Below are 20,493 nucleotides of genomic sequence, written 5' to 3'. Positions count from 1 at the left end.
ATTATTTACTGAAACTAAGAACAAAATTCAGAATTTATATGCTACTATTATGCTTAATGATATTTACATATAAGCTAAAAGAAATACCCATGAGATAATTTCAATTTAATCTGCTTAGAAACTTTGGGTACATAATTATCTATAAGCTTACCTTACCATATTTCTTCTTTTTGCTCTGTGAAGAGCTATTATTCCATGTTTTGCAAGAGCATCTAAGGAAAATGGATCAATTCCCTATAATCAAGTTAATGTAAAAGTTATAAGCACAGGTTAATCAAGTATTTCTCAGACTTTTTGGTCTCAGTACAACTGCACATTCTTAAAAATTATCAACATTGCTTCTTGGCCTTTTGGCTGAGAGAGATTACATATAGTATGTGCTCTTATCACTTTAATATCTGAAATGTCCTCTATTTGAGGATTCAATATTAAATGCATTTTTGGTACAAGGAGATGGAGTATAGAGCTTGCTCTGTCCATTCCTTGCAGTCATCTGGTTGCCCCTTGAGGGTAACTATCTCTTACTGCCCCAACTGCTGATGTAACAAGCTCTCACTCTGTCTCCCTATTCCCAAAACCTAGTTATTTATTCAGTTCTCAGATAGTGTACAAGATGTTACACTAATAAGTGCAGACACTAAAAAAAAAAAAAAAGTTAAGAACTCAAAGTGCTTTTGTTTATGTGAGCCATATCTATACTTATCATATTATAAATTAAAACTGAGGGTTCTGGTCATGATAGTGGAATAGACGGTCCCCAGCGTCACTCTCTCCCACAAATCAACCAATTTACAACTATAAAAATGTAACATCAGCCAAGCTAGGGCCGCTGGAGCTCAGGCGAAGAGGAGGAGAGACTTACGGAGTTCATGGAGGCAGGAGAAACCATGATGAGAGAAAGAAAAAACTGCTTGGAGCATCTTGGGCCGCAGTCACTTTAAGGCTGCAACTGCTGAGCACATGGAACAGGAGCCGGCAGAAGCCGCAGCTATGCCCTTTGGATGGAGTTACTTGGAGGTGACAGAGGAGAAGAGGGCCTTCGTGGTCCCCAGGACAGCAAGACCACTAATAGGGTTCCCATGGACCCATGCAGGAGTGAGGAGCCAGAACAGCTGAAACAGGGGAGCCATTTAGAGGTCAGTGAGTCATCGCAAGGGACCGGCACAGGGCCTGCCCCATGGGAAGTGTTTGGAGCAGGGGCAGTGGGGGAGATGGGCCCACCAGGAGAATGCTGGGACACAGAAAGGACAGCCACTCTGCCCCCAATCAGCGCAGGACCATGCAGAGGAGACTGGTCCCATATCAGAGTTTCTACACAACCCAGGTATACCAGGTCTCTGGAGAGCCAGAAGTACCTATAAGGTCAACCATTAAACCCTGAGCAGCACAAAAAGCCTTCCCTAGGGAAACAGCAGCAAAGCAGCAATTTAGCTCAACCACACAGCTCAAGTACTGGTTCCCACAGGAAGTTCTCCCATTTTAGAAGTAAGCAAAGGACAAAAAATTAGTTCCGGCCGGGGCACACCACCAGTGCCTTGGGGCCTGCCAGGGAACATGAGGCATGGAGCCAAGGACCAGACCCCCGCCCACAACCACTCACATCACTGGCACCTCAGGGGCCCGGCCAGGGCATGGAGCCTGGGACCAGACACACCCCCCCCTCACAACCAGGCACACCGCGCCAGAACCTTGGGGCCTGCCCAGGGACCCGAGGCTTGGAGAAGGGGACCAGACATCCCACCGACAACCAGTCACAACACCAGCACCAAGGAGCATGCCAAAAATATCACCTCCATGTTGGTAGCCCACCACAGCCACCACAATAATCATGGCTGCCATGAAAGTGGCTAGATGCCACATCCTCAAAGCAGATGGTCCGCCAGCCACTGGAGTGAATTGACACAAGGAGAATCACCAGTAGAGATAAAGAAAAGAGAGGAGGTCTCTGTCCACAAAGCCCGTTTCAGGGTGACAGAAGAAGCATCTGCTCTATGACAATATTGGGGGACCTGATCACACCTCTCAGCATTGGACATATCATCTAGACAACAAATGAACAGAGTAACCATTGTTCCTTCAGAAGGAGAGAAGAAATCTAGGGTAATTAGAGGGGGAAGGGGGAAGGGGAGGGGGATGGGGAGAGATTAGACAAGGGGCATAAAGAATAATTACGAACTGTAACAATATATATGCTAGTAATATTGATTTGATCGACATATCTCAATGTTGAACCCCAAAAATATGTATAATCAATTTTGATTCAATAAAAATGTTTTAATTAACTAATTAATTAAAACAGAAAATTTTAAAATATTAATCTGTTTAAAATAATAATAAATCCATGTGTTATAACATTTTTAATGAAAATTTACTATACTTTCCAAAACAAAAATATATATAGAAGAGCAGTAACAGTGTTTTTTGCAAATCTCTTTAATGTCTGTCTTAATAGAAGACAGGTGGATTCTCCTACCTTCTTCTGCATTCAATTTGGTATGATATGTTGTTTCGGTTCAAATATATGAAGAAAATCTTGACTCATACAAACATTAGAAAGGAGAAATATTTTCATAGCCTTTTCAGGTCACTGGTTATTCTTCTTTGATAATATACTAAAACACAACAAGTAGTAGTTTCTCAAAGTTTTCACCTCTGAGACTCCCTGAAAGGGTCTTAGGGACTCCTAGGGGTCCACAGACCACACTTTGAGAAATTCTGAAGACCATTTGCAAATAATTAAAATCTAAACTAACTTTCTCACCTTTTGATTAATGACAACAAATCCTTTACTGGACTGAGCACAAACTTTGTCTTTCAGGTCTATCATTTTTTGTGCTCTATCTTCAATAAATTTTCTTTCAGCTTTTACCAATTTCTCTTTTTCTTCTGCAGTCTTATAAAAAAAAACAGAGTTCACCCCTCTAAAAAATTAATAAAAACAAGCTACTAAAGGCAGGAAGAAAAAAGAAGAATTAGAAAGAGTCTACACTACACATCTGGAAGACAGAAAGGAATTAAAAAGCATTTTTTGATATAACAACTTCAAAAGTTATAAAGAGAAACTAACACATACGTTTTCTCATATTCAGTGATACATGGCAAATAAGGATAAACACATCTTTACTCACTTCTTCATATCTGGATAATGGGCACCATGATCCAAAACTAATCCTCTGATCAACCTATTAAAAATATGTAATGTTCCTTACTTTGAATATACATTCTAAACTTTGATATAAAATTAGAATTGTGCTTTGAAATGTTGCAATAGAACTGCCAGGGCCACGTTCCCTTGCTCCAACTTTAAACCTAACATACACAATAATTAATACAATTAAGAAAGAGAATCTATTTTAACACAGTGTGACTGTGAAGTCACAATGAAAAGTCAAAGCAGATTTATCCTCTAAGTTATGAGTATCAAAATATGACACAGCTGATCAAGTAATAAAAGGAAGGAGACTGGCCAGTTAGTTTAGCTGGTTAGAATGTGATGTTATAACACCAAGGTCAAGGGTTTAGATCCCAGTACTGGCCAGCTGCCAAAAAAAATTTTTTTTAAGTAATAAAAAGTAGGTAAACAATGAGTTTCTTAGGAACATTTGTTCAAAATAATTATACGGAACAACTAAATATTGTTCGGGTTTTTTTGTTATTTTTTTAAAAAGATGGCCAGTAAGGGGATCTTAACCCTTGACTTGGTGTTGTCAGCACCATGCTCACCCAGTGAGCTAACGGGCCATTCCTATATGGGATCTGAACCCGTGGCCTTGGTGTTATCAGCACCACACTCTCCCGAGTGAGCCATGGGCCAGCCCCAAACAACTAAAAATTGTTAACCTAAATGTCCAACAATAGGGTATTGTTCAGCAAATAATGACTCAACTATTTAATAGTCATAAAACTATTAATTACATGGAAAAATATTTACAGTATAAGCACATGTAGTGGATTGAATTATGTCCCCCCAAAACTCATTGAAGCTTAAATTGTGTTCCCAAGTTTTATGTATGAGAAACTTGGCCCCCACAGTGACTGTTAAGAGGGTGGGAAATCCTATTTTGGTAATTGAAAGGTGGAGCCTTGAAGAGGCGATTGGATTGTAGGACCTTGCAGTAATGAATGGATTAAAAATGGTGGTCAGGGCATGGCTCTGATGGCTTTAAAAGACGAGATCTGTCTCTCTCTCTCTCTGCTCTCTCTGCTTCCACCATCTTGCAATGTGAGACCCCTGGGTCACTATTGCCACCACCAGATGGACTTTGGACTTCCCAGCTTCAGAAACTGTAAGCAATACATTTTGTTTTCTTATAAATTACCCGGTTCCAGATAATTTGTTATAAGCAACAAAAATGGACTAATACAGCACAGAATGACAAATAGTACATGTAAGAACCCAAATGCCCCAAGGGATCACACCCAGATCACATAAGTCCTTCTCGGCCACACCCCATCATGTCGCTGGTTGCCCTCTAAGTAGGGATTGTATTTTAAGCCAATCAGCCTTCCCTAAAAGCCCTATATATATGTGTGTGTGCCACCTAATAAACGAGCTCTCTCCGGTGGATCGTCAACTGGTGTCGACTTGTCCTTTCATTACATAATGCATGATTATAACTATTCTTTTAAAAACTAAGCATCTTGGCATTAAAAAGGAAAAACAGAAGGAACCTAAGAGTAGCATTATGCTTGGGTGACAGGACTATAGATGATTGGTGGGGGGCAGGGGGGACGGTGCTTATTTTCTTGTTTTCCAAATATTCTTTCAAGAGTAAATATTTTTATACTTTGTGAAATTTATTTACACATATTTAGGGAATGGCATTACTACTTATGAATCTTTTACAACTAATGTGTTATACACTAAAGAAATATTTTTTTAATTGTTTAACATAATTATGTTTTCAAAATTTGAATCTAACTAGATTACTATTCCAACTCTTAACTGAGTGTGAAGACATTTTATTTAGAAGAACCAAGCAAACTATATGTTTAATATTCTTCACTTTTCAAGCCTCTGTCACTCTTCTTCCTTTATCTCAACAAATGACCTTACTCCTTCAGGAAAATAGAAACATTGTCCCATCACTACCTCTTATTAATCCATTTTCACTTGAATCTGAACTTCCTACTACTACTAGGAATGAATTGTCCATGCTCCTCTCTAAGGTTAACGGCTCCTCTACTTGTTTACTAAATTCCATTTCCCCTCTCTGCTCCTACATTCTCCCCTATTCCCCCATATCAATTCTTCTTGCCTGTAGGAGCATCCTCATCAGCTACAAACTTCCTGTAATAATTCTCAGCCTGAAAACAAAGAGCTCTTCTCCCTCAGCTCCATTCCCACATTTCCTTCTAGCTTCTGCCCCATTCCTCTGTTCTCTTTACAGCTAAACTCTTCTTGAATTGTCTACATTTGCATTCCTACTTCTTCCTTTACCATTCTCTCTTGAACCCACCTTGTATCTGATTTTCATTTCCACCTCTTCACTGAATCAACTCTCATTAAAACCACCCAAAAACTAAATGTTTTCCAAATATAGCAATCAATTCTCAGTTCACAATTTACTCAAACTTTCAGCAGCATATAACACAGTTGATTATTCTCTCCTTTTTGAAACATTTTCTTCTCTTGGCTTCTGGGGTACTACTCTCTCTTGGCTTTCCTACCACATTGACCACCACCTCCCCTTCTCAGACTCTACATATTGGAGTTCTCAGGGCTCATTCTTAAACTTCATTTTTTCTCTGTGTATATACAATCACTTCCCAGATGAGCTCATTAAGTTTCATAGCTTTGGATTATCTATACATTGATAACTCTCAGATAAATATTTCCAGTCCAGACCTCTACTATAAACTCCAGGCACATCTCTCCAATTCACTACTCAACATCCCTACATGGATGCCTAACAGGCATCTGAAACATAACATTGCCCAAATTGAAACCTGACTTATTTCCCCAAACCTGCTCCTCCCAGTCTTCTCCATCCCAAGATACGGCACCTCCACTGGTCATGCAAAAACCCAAGATACATCCTTGACTCCTCAGTTTATGTCATGTTTCATGTCCAACTATCAACAAGTCCTATTGCCCCTTCCTTCTAAGTATACCCTTGATCTAAACCATTCTCATTTCACACCTGTACTATAACAATAGGTCTCCTGTTTCTGTCCTTGCACCTCCCTCATCTCCCAACTTGCTCTACAGTGTACTGTCCATACAACAACCACAGATATTCTTCTGGAATATAAATGAAGAGCTTGTTAGCCTTAGCAATGGTAGACTAAGTTTGACCAAACCTAATGCCAAAAACAACCAAAATTCTGGGTTGAAAACAAAGACCTTAACAACATTAAAGGGCTAGAAGATAGTAAAAAAACTACTGGGCCAAAACTGAAAATAAGACAGAAACCCCAAGAGGTAAGTAGAGAAATGCAGGTACTTTTATCCTAAAGTCATTTGACAATCCACGCAAATCTGAACTTTGGTTTCAATGACTTCAAAATGAGAAGAGGACGGAATTAAAAGTCAGGGCTCACACAAGGTGGAGAGTCTAATAGGAGACCCTCTTCACAGAACGATATCTCCAATCAGCTGAAAGAAAATCATTGCCAACCTAGTTCCATACACAATGAAAGTATCAAAGAATGAAGATGAAATAAAGGCATTTTCAGGCAAACTACTGAAAGCATGCCTCAAGCAAACTATCACTAAAGGAAACTTTAGGCAGAAGGAAAGTAATCCCAAGGAAGGCTGAAATGTAAAAAGCTATAAAGAGCAAATCAAGTTGGAAATATGAGGATAAATCTTTACAAGCATTGTATAAAACATAATAATGGTATCAAGTGGGATGTTAAAAAACAATAACAATAATAACATGGGTTGGGAGGGAGTAAATGGAAATATTACCTAGAAGGAAGGTAAAGGCGTTGATTAAGTTTAGACTTCTATAAGTTAAGCGTCTATGGTATTATTTCTAGGTTGATCACAAAAAAGAAAAAACACTACAAAAAAGATGTGAAACTTGCAGCCTAGTCGAGTGGAAAAGGAATGACAAAAATACTTAATAAATTGAAAAGAAGATTAAAAGTATTAAACATTGAAAAGTGGGGATAAGTACAAAACAATGTGATAGATTTAAAATCATATATATCCATAACTGTATTAAACGTAATGGATTAAATGTTCCAGTTAAAATATAAATATTATCACCTTTAATATTTTTAAATCTGTCTATCTGGCTCTGACAAAAAAAAATTACCTAAAACATAAGGAGAGAAAGATTGTAAAAACATGCACAAAGATATGACAGGCAAATACTAACTAAAAAAGCTGGTACAACAGCTATATCAACACAGGACAAATTACACTTTTAAGACATTACTAGAGAAAAGATGGTCATTCCATACTGGTACAAAGTTCAATGCACCAGGAAAATATAATGCTTTAAAAATGGTTTGTATCTCATAAGATAGTCTCAAAGTATATAAAGCAAAACTATAAGAAAATATAAACAAATCTACAATGATATTGGAAGATATTAATATATCTCTCTTGGTAATAGATAGAATAAAGAGTCAAAACTCCAGTAAGGATATAGAAGGTCTGAACAACCGGATTAATACAACTGATCCCTTGATCTAACTGGACGTGTATATAAAATTGTACCTAACAACTGCAGCTTACATTATTTTCAAGACATGAAACATTAACAAAAATTGACTATAAACTGAGCCATAAAGCAAGTCTCAACAAATTTCAAAAGAGTTAAATCTCATAGAACATATTGATTGTTTAACCATAATGTAATTAAACTACTTATCATTAATAAGATAAGTAAATTTTCGCAAATATCTTGAAATATTTCTTAAAACATACTTCTAATGGAAACTAGAAAATATTTTAAACTGAATAAAAATTATAAAACTAACATATCAAAACTTGAGTGATGCAGCTGAATAGAACTTTGAGGAAAATTTAAGTCCTTAAATTCTGCATTGCAAAAGAAGGCTGAAAATTAACGACTTAAGTAGCTATCCCAAAAAGTAAATGCAGCAAATAAGTCTCCCGAAATCTCAAAAGAGATAAAGAAATAAAATAAAGAGAAAGACACTATGAAACAAAAAACAAACAAACCTCTGGCAGAACTCATCAAAAAAAAGGGAAGGCATAAATAACACCAGAAAAAACAGGGATATCACTATAGACCCTGCAAACAAGAACTTTTTTAACTTTTTTTTTCATACTTTCATGAGATTTTTGCAAATGGGATCTTTATGAACATTTTATGCCAAAAAGGATATTTATAAACATTTTATACCAAATACTTAGACAAAATCAACAAATTCTTTGAAAATATTACTTACCAAAATGATTCCAGAAATAAGTAGAAAACCTAACTAGTCCTATAACCATTAGGAAAATGGCATAAGTAGCAAAAATCTTAAGACAAAAACACTTCAAGACAAACAGCCGGTCTTCTTCAAAATAATTATCAAGATAAACAATGAGGCTAAGAGAGAATCTATAAACTAACAAAGCCTTAAAAGACACAGCAATCAAATGCAGTAGGTAGATTGTTTGGATCCTAATCCAAACAAAATTAACTGAAAAAAATCTGAGATAATTGTTAAAATTGGAATACAAACAGATATATGATAATAATGAGCTATTAATATTTTAGATGTGATGATGTTTTGTGGATATTTTAAGTAAAATGGGGGCTTATATTTTATAGATAATCAAGTATTTACAGGTGAAATAGGATACTGAATTTGCTTCAAAATAAACCAATCTGGGTGGGGGAGGAAGGAGGGGTATAGTTGAAATAAGATTAGCCATATATTGCAAACTGATATAGGTAACAGTGATATAGGTTATGTGGGAGTTCCCTATTCTATTCTCTCTCTATTTACATACCTTTAGAATTTTTCATAATAGAAAAGTTTAAAAAGAGCAAAATCTAAAATCAACAGGGTACTACATAATCAGGCCCCTCTTACCTCTCTCCTACTACTTTCTTCTCTCACTGTGCTCCAGGGCACAATGGAACATCCCAAGCACACTTCTGCCTCAGGAACTTTTCAACTGTTATTCCCTTTGCTTAGAACACTCTTCTTCCAGACATGCACATGGCTAGCTCCTTTATTCCTTCCAAGACCTCTTAGTTCTCTAATTTAGTTTCTTATCAGAATGGCCTTCCCTGGCCACTATAAAATCATACACGATTATTTAGATTTTTAACTATCTGTTTCAATTAGAAATGTAAGCTTCTAGGGGAAACAAATTCTCTTTTGTTTACTCTTCACTCCCAGGACCTATAACAGTGACTGGCTCATGGCAAGTACCCAATTAATATATGTTTAATACTGAATAGATTGATGTTGAATAAAAGTAACTAATTAAATTAATGAAAAATATCTGAAGAGGACCAAATATTCTAGAAGCTATGTACTGTCAAAGTTTATGAAAGTTACTTTGTATCTGTTTCTGATTTATGCTTCATCGCCATGATTTCTACCATGAAGAGATCAATTGGGTAACCCGGTCTTCTAACAGCCAAAACAGAATCCACCGCAGCCTGAAAGAGAAGTGAATGAGAACAATTAATTATTTTGACTACTAGAAGAAAACACTGGCCCAAGAAATCTATCACCAGAATAAACAGATATAGGGTTTCAGGCTTCAAAACACAGGTCAAGGTCACAAGTGCCATTTTATTATGGGCACTAATAACAGTCAATGCCAACGGATACTTTAGAGTCTAAAGGAACTTCAGAGATCATCAGGTCCAAACTCTTTATTTCACAGAAAAGGAAATTTAGACAAGGACTTAAGAAGTGACCATCTTGGGCCGGCCCGCAGCTCACTCGGGAGAGTGTGGTGCTGATAACACCAAGGCCACAGGTTTGGATCCCATATAGGGATGGCCAGTTAGCTCACTGGGTGACCATGATGCTGACAACACCAAGTCAAGGGTTAAGATCCCCTTACCAGTCATCTTTAAAAAAAAAAAAGTGACCATCTTGACATAAGATCTAACAGCTAGTGACAGAGACAGGACTAGAATTCAGGTCTGTTTAACTGCCATGCTACTGCTCTTTCTATCATACCAACACTACCCAAATTTTTCCACCAATGGAAACGGAGGAAATTTAATATAAGGGAAGAGTTCAAACTTTCTGGCTATAATAACTTATAATTTTTAAGTCTCATGTTTCATCAAGAAAAGTTTCCATGTCATGCCACAATATATACATGGGTTTCAATGTGAAAATAATGCTTTTCCCCAAAATTGTAAAGTAAAATTGACACTCCAGAAGATGTGTCTCATTTATTCTGCCACATATCCCCAGGGATATGCAATTTAAGAACCACTGCACAACACATCTTTTTGCTTAGCTTAGAAAATAATATGAAAATAATTGACTATAGAAATTAAGATATAAGGTATAACCACCCTAAAATATAAGCAAAGCAAAAAGAAAGAAAAGAAAAACACTATACCTTAGAAAAGTTTGCCTGAGGTAACACAATATTTGGTTCTGGAGCCTAATAGGAAATAAGACAAAGGCCATTGGATAATGAGAATATCAGTGTTTCTTTAACTCCAAAAGAGAATGGGTGCCCTAACCAGATAGCATGAAGATTCTAGGCCACCTGAATACTCCAACAGCAGCAAACAGAGCAGAGTCTTTATTCTCACTCTGCTCAGCAAGAGATTATCTAATCTTAATATGATTTCCCATATAGATTTTCCCACTGGTAAAAAGAACTGACCAGAAGCAACTCAGGTGTTCAGTACATTTGGTATTTGTATTTCTCAGAGTAAATTAATAAGATGGCATTCTGCTTTGTATGTCAATGTCTTGTGAATTTGGTTGCCATGAATTCATTCCTAATAAATTAAGATATTCAGGTTTCGTAAACTGTAAAGCTGAGGAACAATAAAGGTATCATCAAACAATAGCTACATGATTAAAGACTTTCCAGAATACCTAGACAATCTTGCCTTTATAGTATGCATATTTTACCTCTGGAAGTAAACAAAACAAATATGCATTTCTCAGATGAGAATACTACACATCAGACAAATCATGGTTCATTAAAGTGGTAATCTTAACTACAAGGAACACTGCCAAAAATAACTTCACCATGTGTCACCTCATATCATCCAATCCCCTCCCAACTTTCAAGTAATGTCAAGGGCCTAAAATGACAGTTCTGAAAAATTACAAATACAAGGATACTTCAAAAAGTTCATGGAAAGATTCATATTATCTTTTAACTCTATTTTTCTCCAACTTTTTGAAGTACGCTTGTACTGTTCCGGCCAATCAAATCTAGGCCATAGGTAAGCCTACAAATGTTTGTCTTCTCTATTTTATTTTATGTTCAAAAGAACTACATGCAATACTTGATTATATTACAGGATAAAGAAAAATATCACCCTGTGTTAGGCTATATTCACTCTGAACGGAAATGTTTAATCACATACCTCCATTAACACATCAGCCAGTTCAGCATGAATTTTAGTTCATAGAATGTTCTAGCCACATCTAAGAAGATTTCTCTTTTCATCTCCTTTTTTATTTTAACTTCCTCCAAAATTTCAAGTGCTTTTATCTTTGCAGCTTCAAATCCTTCTGCTATTATCCTAAGGTGCAGACCTTGTTACATCAACATAAAATTATAAATTATAAAGCAAGTCACCGAAAGTAAAAGTAACCATCCTCTCCTATTAATAGGTCTGTCCAAAAAAAAAGTTACCCTCATTAATGCCACTAAATATAAGGGTATGTTTGTAATTTACAAGACATTTTTCAATGCTTCATATCTGAAACAATCTTAAACTTACAGAAAAGCTGCAAGTCTAATACAAAAAATTACAAAAATCCTTTTTATTGCCAAATATTATGACTACATTGTTGTCATGTGTTACCCTTCTGAATGGGCACAAAGGAAAGGACTCCTTTCAATGCAGAGGGGGAAAACCAGCTTTGCAGAAAAGTGGTAGACACTTTCACCAGGGGATCTAAGTTAATTTAACATCACAATAATGGGACAGATAGACATCATGTGCCTCCTGATGCAACACATTCAGAAGAACAGCACTTCCATGGTATCCCAGCTAAAAATTCATAACCTGAGTTTAATTGTGAGGAAACAGACAAATCCAAATTGAGGGACATTCTACAAAATAACTGGCCTGTACTCCTTAAAAGTAGCAGTCTCATGAAGCACAAAAGGTGGCTCAGGAACTATTCCAGCTTAAAAAAGAATTAAGGAACACAACAAATGAATGCAATGCATAAGCCTAGATTTTATATATATATATATATATATATATATATATATATATAAAGGACACGTGGGGAAATTTGAACAAACGTTACAGATTAAATCATAGTAATGTATCAATGTGTCAATGTTAATATTAATTTCCTGTTTTTTATAATGATACTGTTGTTATATAAGAGAATTCCTGGATTTAAGAAATACGAGGGTACTTCAAAAAGGTGGTGAAGAATGGTACTAAAAGATAATACAAATCTTTCCATGAACCTTTGGAAGTACCCTCATCTATATACATACATTGCACATGTATATGTACATATATAGGAGAGAGAGAGAAAGTGGGTCAAGGTAGAGGAGAAAAATGATGATACTTGGAGAATATGGGTAAAAAGTATAGAGGAATTCTTTGTAACATTCTTGCAACTTTTCTACAGGTCTGAAATTATGACCAAAAATTGTTTTTATAAGAATAGAATTGTTTGGGCCGGCCCGTGGCTCACTCGGGAGAGTACGGTGCTGATAACACCAAGGCCCCGGGTTCGGATCCCATATCCGGATGGCCGGTTCGCTCACTGGCTGAGCGTGGTGCTCACAACACCAAGTCAAGGGTTAAGATCCCCTTACCGGTCATCTTTTAAAAAAAAAAAAAAAAAAAAAAAAAAAAAAAAAAAGAATAGAATTGTTTGTTCTGCAAAATAATACACAAACTTTGTGAAAGCTGGCACTAGGTTTAATTTATTCCCTCCCCTCCTTTCCTTTACATCAGTCCCATAATAACCTTTGAAAGTGGACATTTGTTGAGCATTTCTGCTGGGCACTAAAGGTTTTACATAAATTATTTAATTTAATCCTCTCAACAACACGATGAAGTGCATGTTATTATTATTCCTGTTTCACAGATGAGGAGACCAGGTCTTAAAGGGATAATGTAACTTGCTTTAGATCACCAAGCTAGTAAGAAGTGAAGCCACAGTTTAAACCCACAAGACCTGACCCTACAGCTTGTGTCATGATCCTTGGTCTAGGACCTCACAATCTCTCATTCGGACTACTGTGAGAACCTCTGATCTTGACTCCCTTAAAACTGTCTCCCAAATATTTAAATTGCCAATCTGACCATATCAGTCATGAATATGTTGATAAGTTTGGTCTGTTCACAGCAGGATAAAGTGTACGCTTCTTGGTTCACATACTACATGCACTTAGTGACCCCACCTCTTTCTCCAGCCTGTTCTCCACATCCCTTTAACCTTCAGCAACACCAAACTGCCTGTAGCTCTATACAGTGCCTTGTTGCTTCTCCTTTGTGCCTTTGCTCATGTAGTTCCTTCTGCCTTGAATGCCATTCTCCTCACTCCTTATTCTCTAACCTGGCTCAATCCTCCTCATCCTGAAGATTTAGCCCAGGCCTTACTTGCTTCAGAGAGCGCTTAGCTAGTTAACTGACTACTGCAGACTAGTTTAGGAACATCCCTCCCTCCTCACTGCCTCTATCATATCGTTTGCGTAGCTCTGTCACTGTACAGGCCACACAGTTTCATAATTATGCCAACGTCTGTCAGCATCTCACCTTTCCCAAACTGCTTTCTTCCTATACCAACCCTAATTTTGTTAGGTTCCTCTCTTCCACCTGTGCTTCAGAGGAAGCTGCCCCTATCCCTAGCTCAAGGAGTGAATTGTGATTAGTCTAAGTCAATTCCCCTGTTACTGGTTTAGGATGGCCATAAGACTAAAGTTGGCCCAATCATATTAAAGGAAGGATTTATATTCCACAGTTGGGTGATGGCTTCCCCTGGCCCTCTCCGGCTGAGTGTTACTAAGCGAAGCAGGTTGCCCTGACTTCCTCTGACAGTCTTGCACACAGAAATAAGCCTTAAGACAAAACAGCATTGTGTGTGAAAGTGCTGAGACAGAAAGAACCCAGCTACTTTATCGATGATTGAATTTTTTAATCTACTAACCCTGGAGCCGGCCTTATCTACCTCTCAATGTTCCATGATGAGAGATAATAATTTCCTTATTGTTTGAGTTTTAGTCAAGTTTCTACTGCTTACAGCAAGAAGCATTTTAACTGAGATAAGCTCAGATAAGGTACTGAATTAATAGATAATTCCCAATACTAAATGAAATATAAAGACATAATAATTCTAGCACTTTCACCAGTTTATGATTTGCTGAAACAATCCTTGAAAGAGAGAAAAATTCAAATACTTAGAGAAAAGAGATAAGTAATGCTAAGAAATGAATATAGATTGAACAAAGGCACAAAGGTAGAAATGAGCGTGATGATTTCAGAGGCTAGCGAATGAAAGTCTGGCTAGAGTAGATGGTTTATAAAGGAAAATAAAATTAGATTGGTGATTAATTCAATATGGAAAACCTGTAATTTTTCTCTGGTTATTCTTTATTTATTTTTTGATGGCTGGCCAGTAAGGGAATCCGAACTCTTGACCTTGGTGTTCTCAGTACCATGTTCTCCCAACTGAGCTAACTGACCAGCCCTCCCATTATTTTTTCAAAGGTGCATAATTTGGTTTCAGCTTTGTCAGTGGTATTTTCTTTCTTAGACCATTATTCATGGGTACCTGAGCAATTTTTACCTCTTTCTATATTTTAAATATTTCATTTTTAAATGGGGTATATAATTCCAATAAAAGGCATTATTTTAGCAAAAAAAAAAAAAAAAAGTTCTATTGTTATTTCCAGTTATAATTGTCCAAGAAATCTTTTTTTTTTTTTTTTTTTAAAGATGACCGGTAAGTGGATCTTAACCCTTGGCTTGGTGTTGTCAGCACCACGCTCAGCCAGTGAGCCAACCGGCCATCCCTATATAGGATCCGTACCAGTGGCCTTTGTGTTATCAGCACTGCACTCTCCCAAGTGAGCTACAGGCGGGCCCTTAAATATCTCTTAATCTTTTCTCCATTTCTCCTGTCATCATCACCTCTACCTTGAACAACTTAGACAACATCCTGAAACCTCCCAGTTTTAATCTGCCCTCTACACTACGTTAAATTATCATTCTATAAGGCAATGTGACTCAGTCAGTTCCATGATAAAAAATCCTTCAAAGATTTTTATGTTCTCCATCATCTTCAAAATAAAATCCATACTAATTTAGCAATGATATACTTGACTTTTCCTAATCTGGCTTTTGTCTATCTACCCTGCCTCATCTACTACCCTCCCACAAGCAAATCTTTTGGTTCTCTATTACACACCATGTTTTCTTTTCACTTATGTTGGATTTACACGATTGGACTTTCTTATCCCTGAAACTACCTAGCCTTCTCTCCCTTCTCCAAGTGGTGAATGCTTTTTCTTTCTTTAAGACTCTGATCAAACATCATCTGTTATTCGAGAGGTTTTTCCTTCAACCCATCAGTAATTAGTCCCTTTCCTCAGTAGAATCATATGCACCTATATATAATTAGCACATCTGTCTCTACCACATCTCCTTAAGAACAGAAACTGTATCTTAGTCATTTCTGTGTTCCCAGCATCTAGTATTTAAGTGCCCTCTTTTACCATTAACACTAATTTATTTTTCTTATTCCTATGAGGATAGATGTATATTATTCCTTTCTGCCCTCACCACAGTCTCTTTCCCTCACTCTTGACTAACGAAAACGGTGCTTAATAGATTTTTGCTAAAAGGATGAATAGATATGAAGTAGGCACAGAGCTTTCAAGTAACTTGCCTAAGTACTCACAGCTAGAATTTTATGGAACTTGAATTTGAACCCATGACTACCTGGTTCCAAAGCCCATTCCCTTTCCACTACTGCCCACTGCCACACGAAAACAAAATTATGTCACAGAGTAATGGCCCGTGGCTCACTCGGGAGAGTGCGGTGCTGAAAACACCAAGGCCACGGGTTCAGATCCCATATAGGGATGGCCGGTTAGCTCACTTGGGGGAGCGTGGTGCTGACAACACCAAATCAAGGGTTAAGATCCCCTTACCGGTCATCTTTAAAAAAAAAAAAAAAAAAAAAGAACCTTAACGAAAGGGGCGGGGGGGGGGGGGAGTCACAGCTTAACACATGGGCCCTCGGGGAGGCTTTTCTCGTCCTGCGCCACCAGGTAGAGATGTCCTCAGGGCAGGAATGAGAATGAGGGAAACCAGGCCCACAGGAGCGACCGCATCGCTCTAACGACTTCGCGGAACGTCTGCCTCGGTAAGCGCCCCGACACTCAGTGATCGCCCGGCGGCCTAACCACCGCTCCAACCGCCGTATCACATTTTCAAGGTACCCTTAGGGCCCAAATTGGTCCGCAGCACATCCTGCAGCCCTCGGGAGGCGCATATATTGACAGCCAAGGCCGCCTGGGCCCGCGCCACCTCAGCCTTGGAGTTCACCGCCTTTATTACAGCCATCGACAGACGGTTGGGGCAAATAACGGCCCCAGCCGCGACTCTCACAGGAAACCCCACCGCCGCCACGCCCCACTCTCCTCTGCCAATCATCGCCCAGACCGGAAGTGACGTTCTCAGGCCTCGCCAGGACGGAAGCCAGAATGGCCTGTGATCTGGTCGCAAAGATGGCATCCTCCGCCTCTGCTCGGACTCCGGCAGGGAAGCGAGTGGTGAATCAGGACGAACTGCGACGGTTGATGAAGGAGAAGCAGCGTCAGAGCACTAACCGGAAACGGATAGAATCTCCATTCGCGAAGTACAACCGTTTGGGGCAGCTGAGTTGTGCCTTGTGTAACTCGCCGGTTAAGAGCGAGCTCCTGTGGCAGACTCATGTCCTGGGAAAGCAGCACCGAGAGAAAGTGGCCAAGCTGAAAGGCGCGAAGGAAGGCATCCAGGGTCCGTCGGTCAGTGTGGCGCCTCAGTCCGCCAAGCGGAAGGCACCGGATGCAGATGGCCGAGATGCGAAGAGAGCGAGGGCCCCCTCGGTGCCTCAGGTACTGCCTTCCACATCCGCTTTGTCCACCAACTGTGACAAAACAGGAAAGGAGTCCACTAGAGCGACTGCCAGTAAGCCTTCGGGACTCGGTTTACTCCCTGATTATGAAGACGAAGAGGAGGAGGAAGAGGAGGAGGGTGGAGGAGAAGGAAAAGCGGGGGACGCCAACGAGCCGCGCGACGCAGAGAACAAGGACCACTCACTTTCCTCCTTGCGGGAGGCAACAAATAGTGCGCTGCCACACCATTGCCTTAATACAAAGCCTCCCAAGGCCCCCTTAATTCCTCATTCAGGGTCGATTGAGAAAGCAGAAATACATGAAAAAGTGGTGGAAAGAAGAGAAAACACCGCGGAAGCATTACCAGAAGGTTTTTTTGACGACCCTGAGGTAGATGCAAGAGTTCGGAAGGTTGATGCCCCAAAGGATCAGATGGACAAAGAGTGGGACGAATTTCAAAAAGCCATGAGGCAGGTCAACACTATTTCTGAAGCCATAGTTGCTGAAGAGGATGAAGAGGGACGGCTGGACCGCCAGATTGGGGAGATCGATGAACAGATAGAATGTTACCGTCGGGTAGAAAAGCTGCGGAATCGCCAGGATGAAATAAAAAATAAGCTTAAAGAGGTTCTGACCATACAAGAACTACAGAGAAAGGAAGAGGAGAATGCTGACAGCGATGATGAGGGAGAACTACAGGATTTGTTGTCTCAGGATTGGAGGGTGAAAGGGGCTTTGTTATAAGGTTTTAAAGACCCAAGATTTCTAACAGCCTCTGCTATTGTTTTAAAAATGTTGTCTCCTAACTGGATTGTTGAGATAAAATGAGCCAGTGAGTAACAGCAATTTAGAAAATTGGTGTAAAATGTTTTTGAGATACACTTGTTTTTGAAATTTTTTAAGTGTTGTATTCCAAACTGCCAAGTTTTCAAACATCCAGGCTTAACTATAATTTTGAGTTGTAAAATGTGTGTTATAAATATTATACATAGTTAACTATATATTTACTTAAGTAATTCTGTTTTGAAATTTATAAATTAATATAAGTCAGACCAACAGACAAGCTTGTAGAGGAATACTTGGTATACTATTTGGGATGTATGTCTTTTTCTGACTCCTAAATCCAACTCGAAGGGTTGGGTTTTTGTGGTGTTTTTTGTTTTGTTTTTTAAAATACTGCTCATAAACACGTAAGTCGTTTTAGGTTAATCTGTTCTCTAGTTGAGTATTTTATTTTCAAAACATAATTTAGGAGAACATCGAGAAAAATATGTATCAAACATAACCAATCTCTTTCATCCAAAGTTTCTCTTGCCTAGACCAGTAATTCAGATGGAGGTGCACTTGAGAACCATCTATGAACGTTTGAAAAAATGCAAGTGCCTAAGTCCTTCCCTTAGAGAGATTCAGTAATCTGGGGTGGGACCCAAGCAACTGTATTTATGAAAATTCCAAGTTTATTCTAATATACGCCAAAGTTGGAGAGCAACTGCCCTAAATCCAGAACCCATTTATATTTTTTCGGGCTTTGCTTTTTTTATAAATAACACATTCCATAAATTTATTGTTTACTGAATGAACGAAATACTACCTTTTATTTCTATTATTTAAGCATGCCAAAAGGTACAAAGATGAGAATGAAAGAAATATTAACACTTATTATTTTGTGGTAAATTAGAGTTAATAGTTACAGGTTCTTTATTATAAGAGGGATATTTAGGTTGTCTTTCCAGCAGTAATAATCAGCTTGAACTGGTCAGTGATGGTTTAAATAACTCCTCCCTTTGAAAACTGAGGTATTGAAATGGAAAAGAGCAGTGTTCCCAGAGATAAAAATGCATACAGCATATTCAAATAAAAGTAAGCAGTAATAATAGCTAAGACTTGTATAGTTCTTAGTATAGGCTAGGCAGGGTTCTAAGTATTTTATTAACTCAGTATAGTTTCACTAAAGCCCAGGTTTGAAGGACCAGAGTACCAAGAGATAAGGTTTGAAAAACCTTGAATGCTAGGTGAAAGAATTCTTCCTGCAGGCACTGTGGAAATAAACTGGAGGTTTTTGAGTAAAACATTATATTGGCAAAGAAATATGGAAGATTATTCTTGTTGCAGTATATAGAACAGAATGAACACAGGAAGGGGAGAAGGAAGCTGGGAGACTACTTGGAAGTGCCGATAACACCAAGGCTACGGGTTCGGATCCCATATAGAAATGGCCAGTTAGCTCACTGGGTGAGCGTGGTGCTGACAACACCAAGTCAAGGGTTAAGATCCCCTTACCGGTCATCAAAAAAAAAGACAAAAGCAAGGTGAGTAAGACTTTGATTAGATATGATTTAGGGAAAAAGGAATAGAATTGAAAGGATTTCACAGGAATAGCTAACATTTTAGTGACTAGAAGTTGAAGAAGAAAAACAGGAGGGATAAAGATGGGACTCAAGGGTTATTTTGTTTGTTTTTAGTGTCAATGCCCAAAAGAAGTTATCTAACACTTACTGAGAAGTTGATGCATGCCACACATTAACTGTCCTACTGCCTCTGGCACAGTCTTGGCTTTCTTGATCTACCAGCTGATCAGTGATAATAACTTCAGTTTGATGACACAGAGGGCTTTCCTTCCTCAAATGTATGAACCCATACTTACAATTTTCTTTCATTCATCACTTTATTATTTCAGCATGCAAAAAAGTACAAAGATGGGTTTGAATGGTGGGCCCAGTTCTGTCTCGGCTAATGATGTAGAAGATCACTGTCCAATAAAAATACAATGCAAGCCATATAGGAGTATATATTTTAAATTTTCTAATAGCCAATTAAAGAGTCAAACAGGTGAAATTAGTTTGTGTTTTATTTAATCCAATATATCCAAAATATTAATATTTCAATATGTAATCAATATTTTAAAACTTGATGAAATATTTTACCTTTCTGTTCTACATTTTTGAAATTTGGATATATCTAATACAGCACATCTCAATAAACTAGCCACATTTCAAGTATTCAGTAGCTGTATGTGACTAGTGGCTACCATAAAGAACAGCACAGATCTAAAGAGAAAAGTACCCAGTGAAAAAATAAAACGTGCTCAGGAGGTAATAAGCAGGTCAATTTGACTAGAGCAGAGGGTTCATTCCTGGCAACAATGGGAGTTGTGACTGGAAAGGTAGATTATGAACAATATGGAAGGGCTTAAATGCCATGCTATAAAGAATTTGAACTTTCTCTAACAATTTTTCCTTGAAGATTCAGTCCTTAATTGTAACCCAATTAAAGAAGAG

At 38.2% G+C, this 20,493-nt stretch overlaps 2 protein-coding genes and 1 pseudogene across 2 annotated transcripts in view; 2 read left to right on the top strand and 1 right to left on the bottom strand.

Moving 5' to 3' along the window:
• CCT6B (chaperonin containing TCP1 subunit 6B) overlaps positions 1-16,682 on the bottom strand; it is a 32,692-nt gene extending 16,010 nt beyond the window's left edge. Inside the window, 10 exon segments of the mRNA XM_063109807.1 lie at positions 152-234; positions 2,762-2,919; positions 3,074-3,121; positions 3,124-3,182; positions 9,481-9,584; positions 11,502-11,548; positions 11,551-11,676; positions 12,065-12,134; positions 14,119-14,173; positions 16,546-16,682. Coding sequence (XP_062965877.1) covers positions 152-234; positions 2,762-2,919; positions 3,074-3,121; positions 3,124-3,182; positions 9,481-9,584; positions 11,502-11,548; positions 11,551-11,676; positions 12,065-12,134; positions 14,119-14,173; positions 16,546-16,682 — 887 coding nt within the window.
• On the top strand, positions 335-508 carry LOC134389898 (U2 spliceosomal RNA; annotated as a pseudogene).
• A 136-nt stretch (positions 16,683-16,818) lies between the features above and the next one.
• On the top strand, positions 16,819-20,038 carry ZNF830 (zinc finger protein 830). Its single transcript, XM_063111623.1, has one exon. The coding sequence runs from the start codon at positions 16,823-16,825 to the stop codon at positions 17,957-17,959; it is 1,137 nt and encodes a 378-aa protein (XP_062967693.1). The 5' UTR covers positions 16,819-16,822; the 3' UTR covers positions 17,960-20,038.
• The last annotated feature ends 455 nt before the right edge of the window (positions 20,039-20,493 follow it).

This window comes from Cynocephalus volans, chromosome 10 (genome assembly GCF_027409185.1).
Source record: "Cynocephalus volans isolate mCynVol1 chromosome 10, mCynVol1.pri, whole genome shotgun sequence".
NCBI lineage: Eukaryota > Metazoa > Chordata > Mammalia > Dermoptera > Cynocephalidae > Cynocephalus > Cynocephalus volans.
The sequence above is the reverse complement of the archived record's forward strand: the minus strand, read 5'-3'. Positions and strand labels throughout refer to the sequence as shown.

What these genes read in the sequence shown, in the direction of transcription:
- ZNF830 (XM_063111623.1), top strand. Translation starts at nt 16,823, where the DNA reads ATGGCCTGTGATCTGGTCGCAAAGATGGCATCCTCCGCCTCTGCTCGG.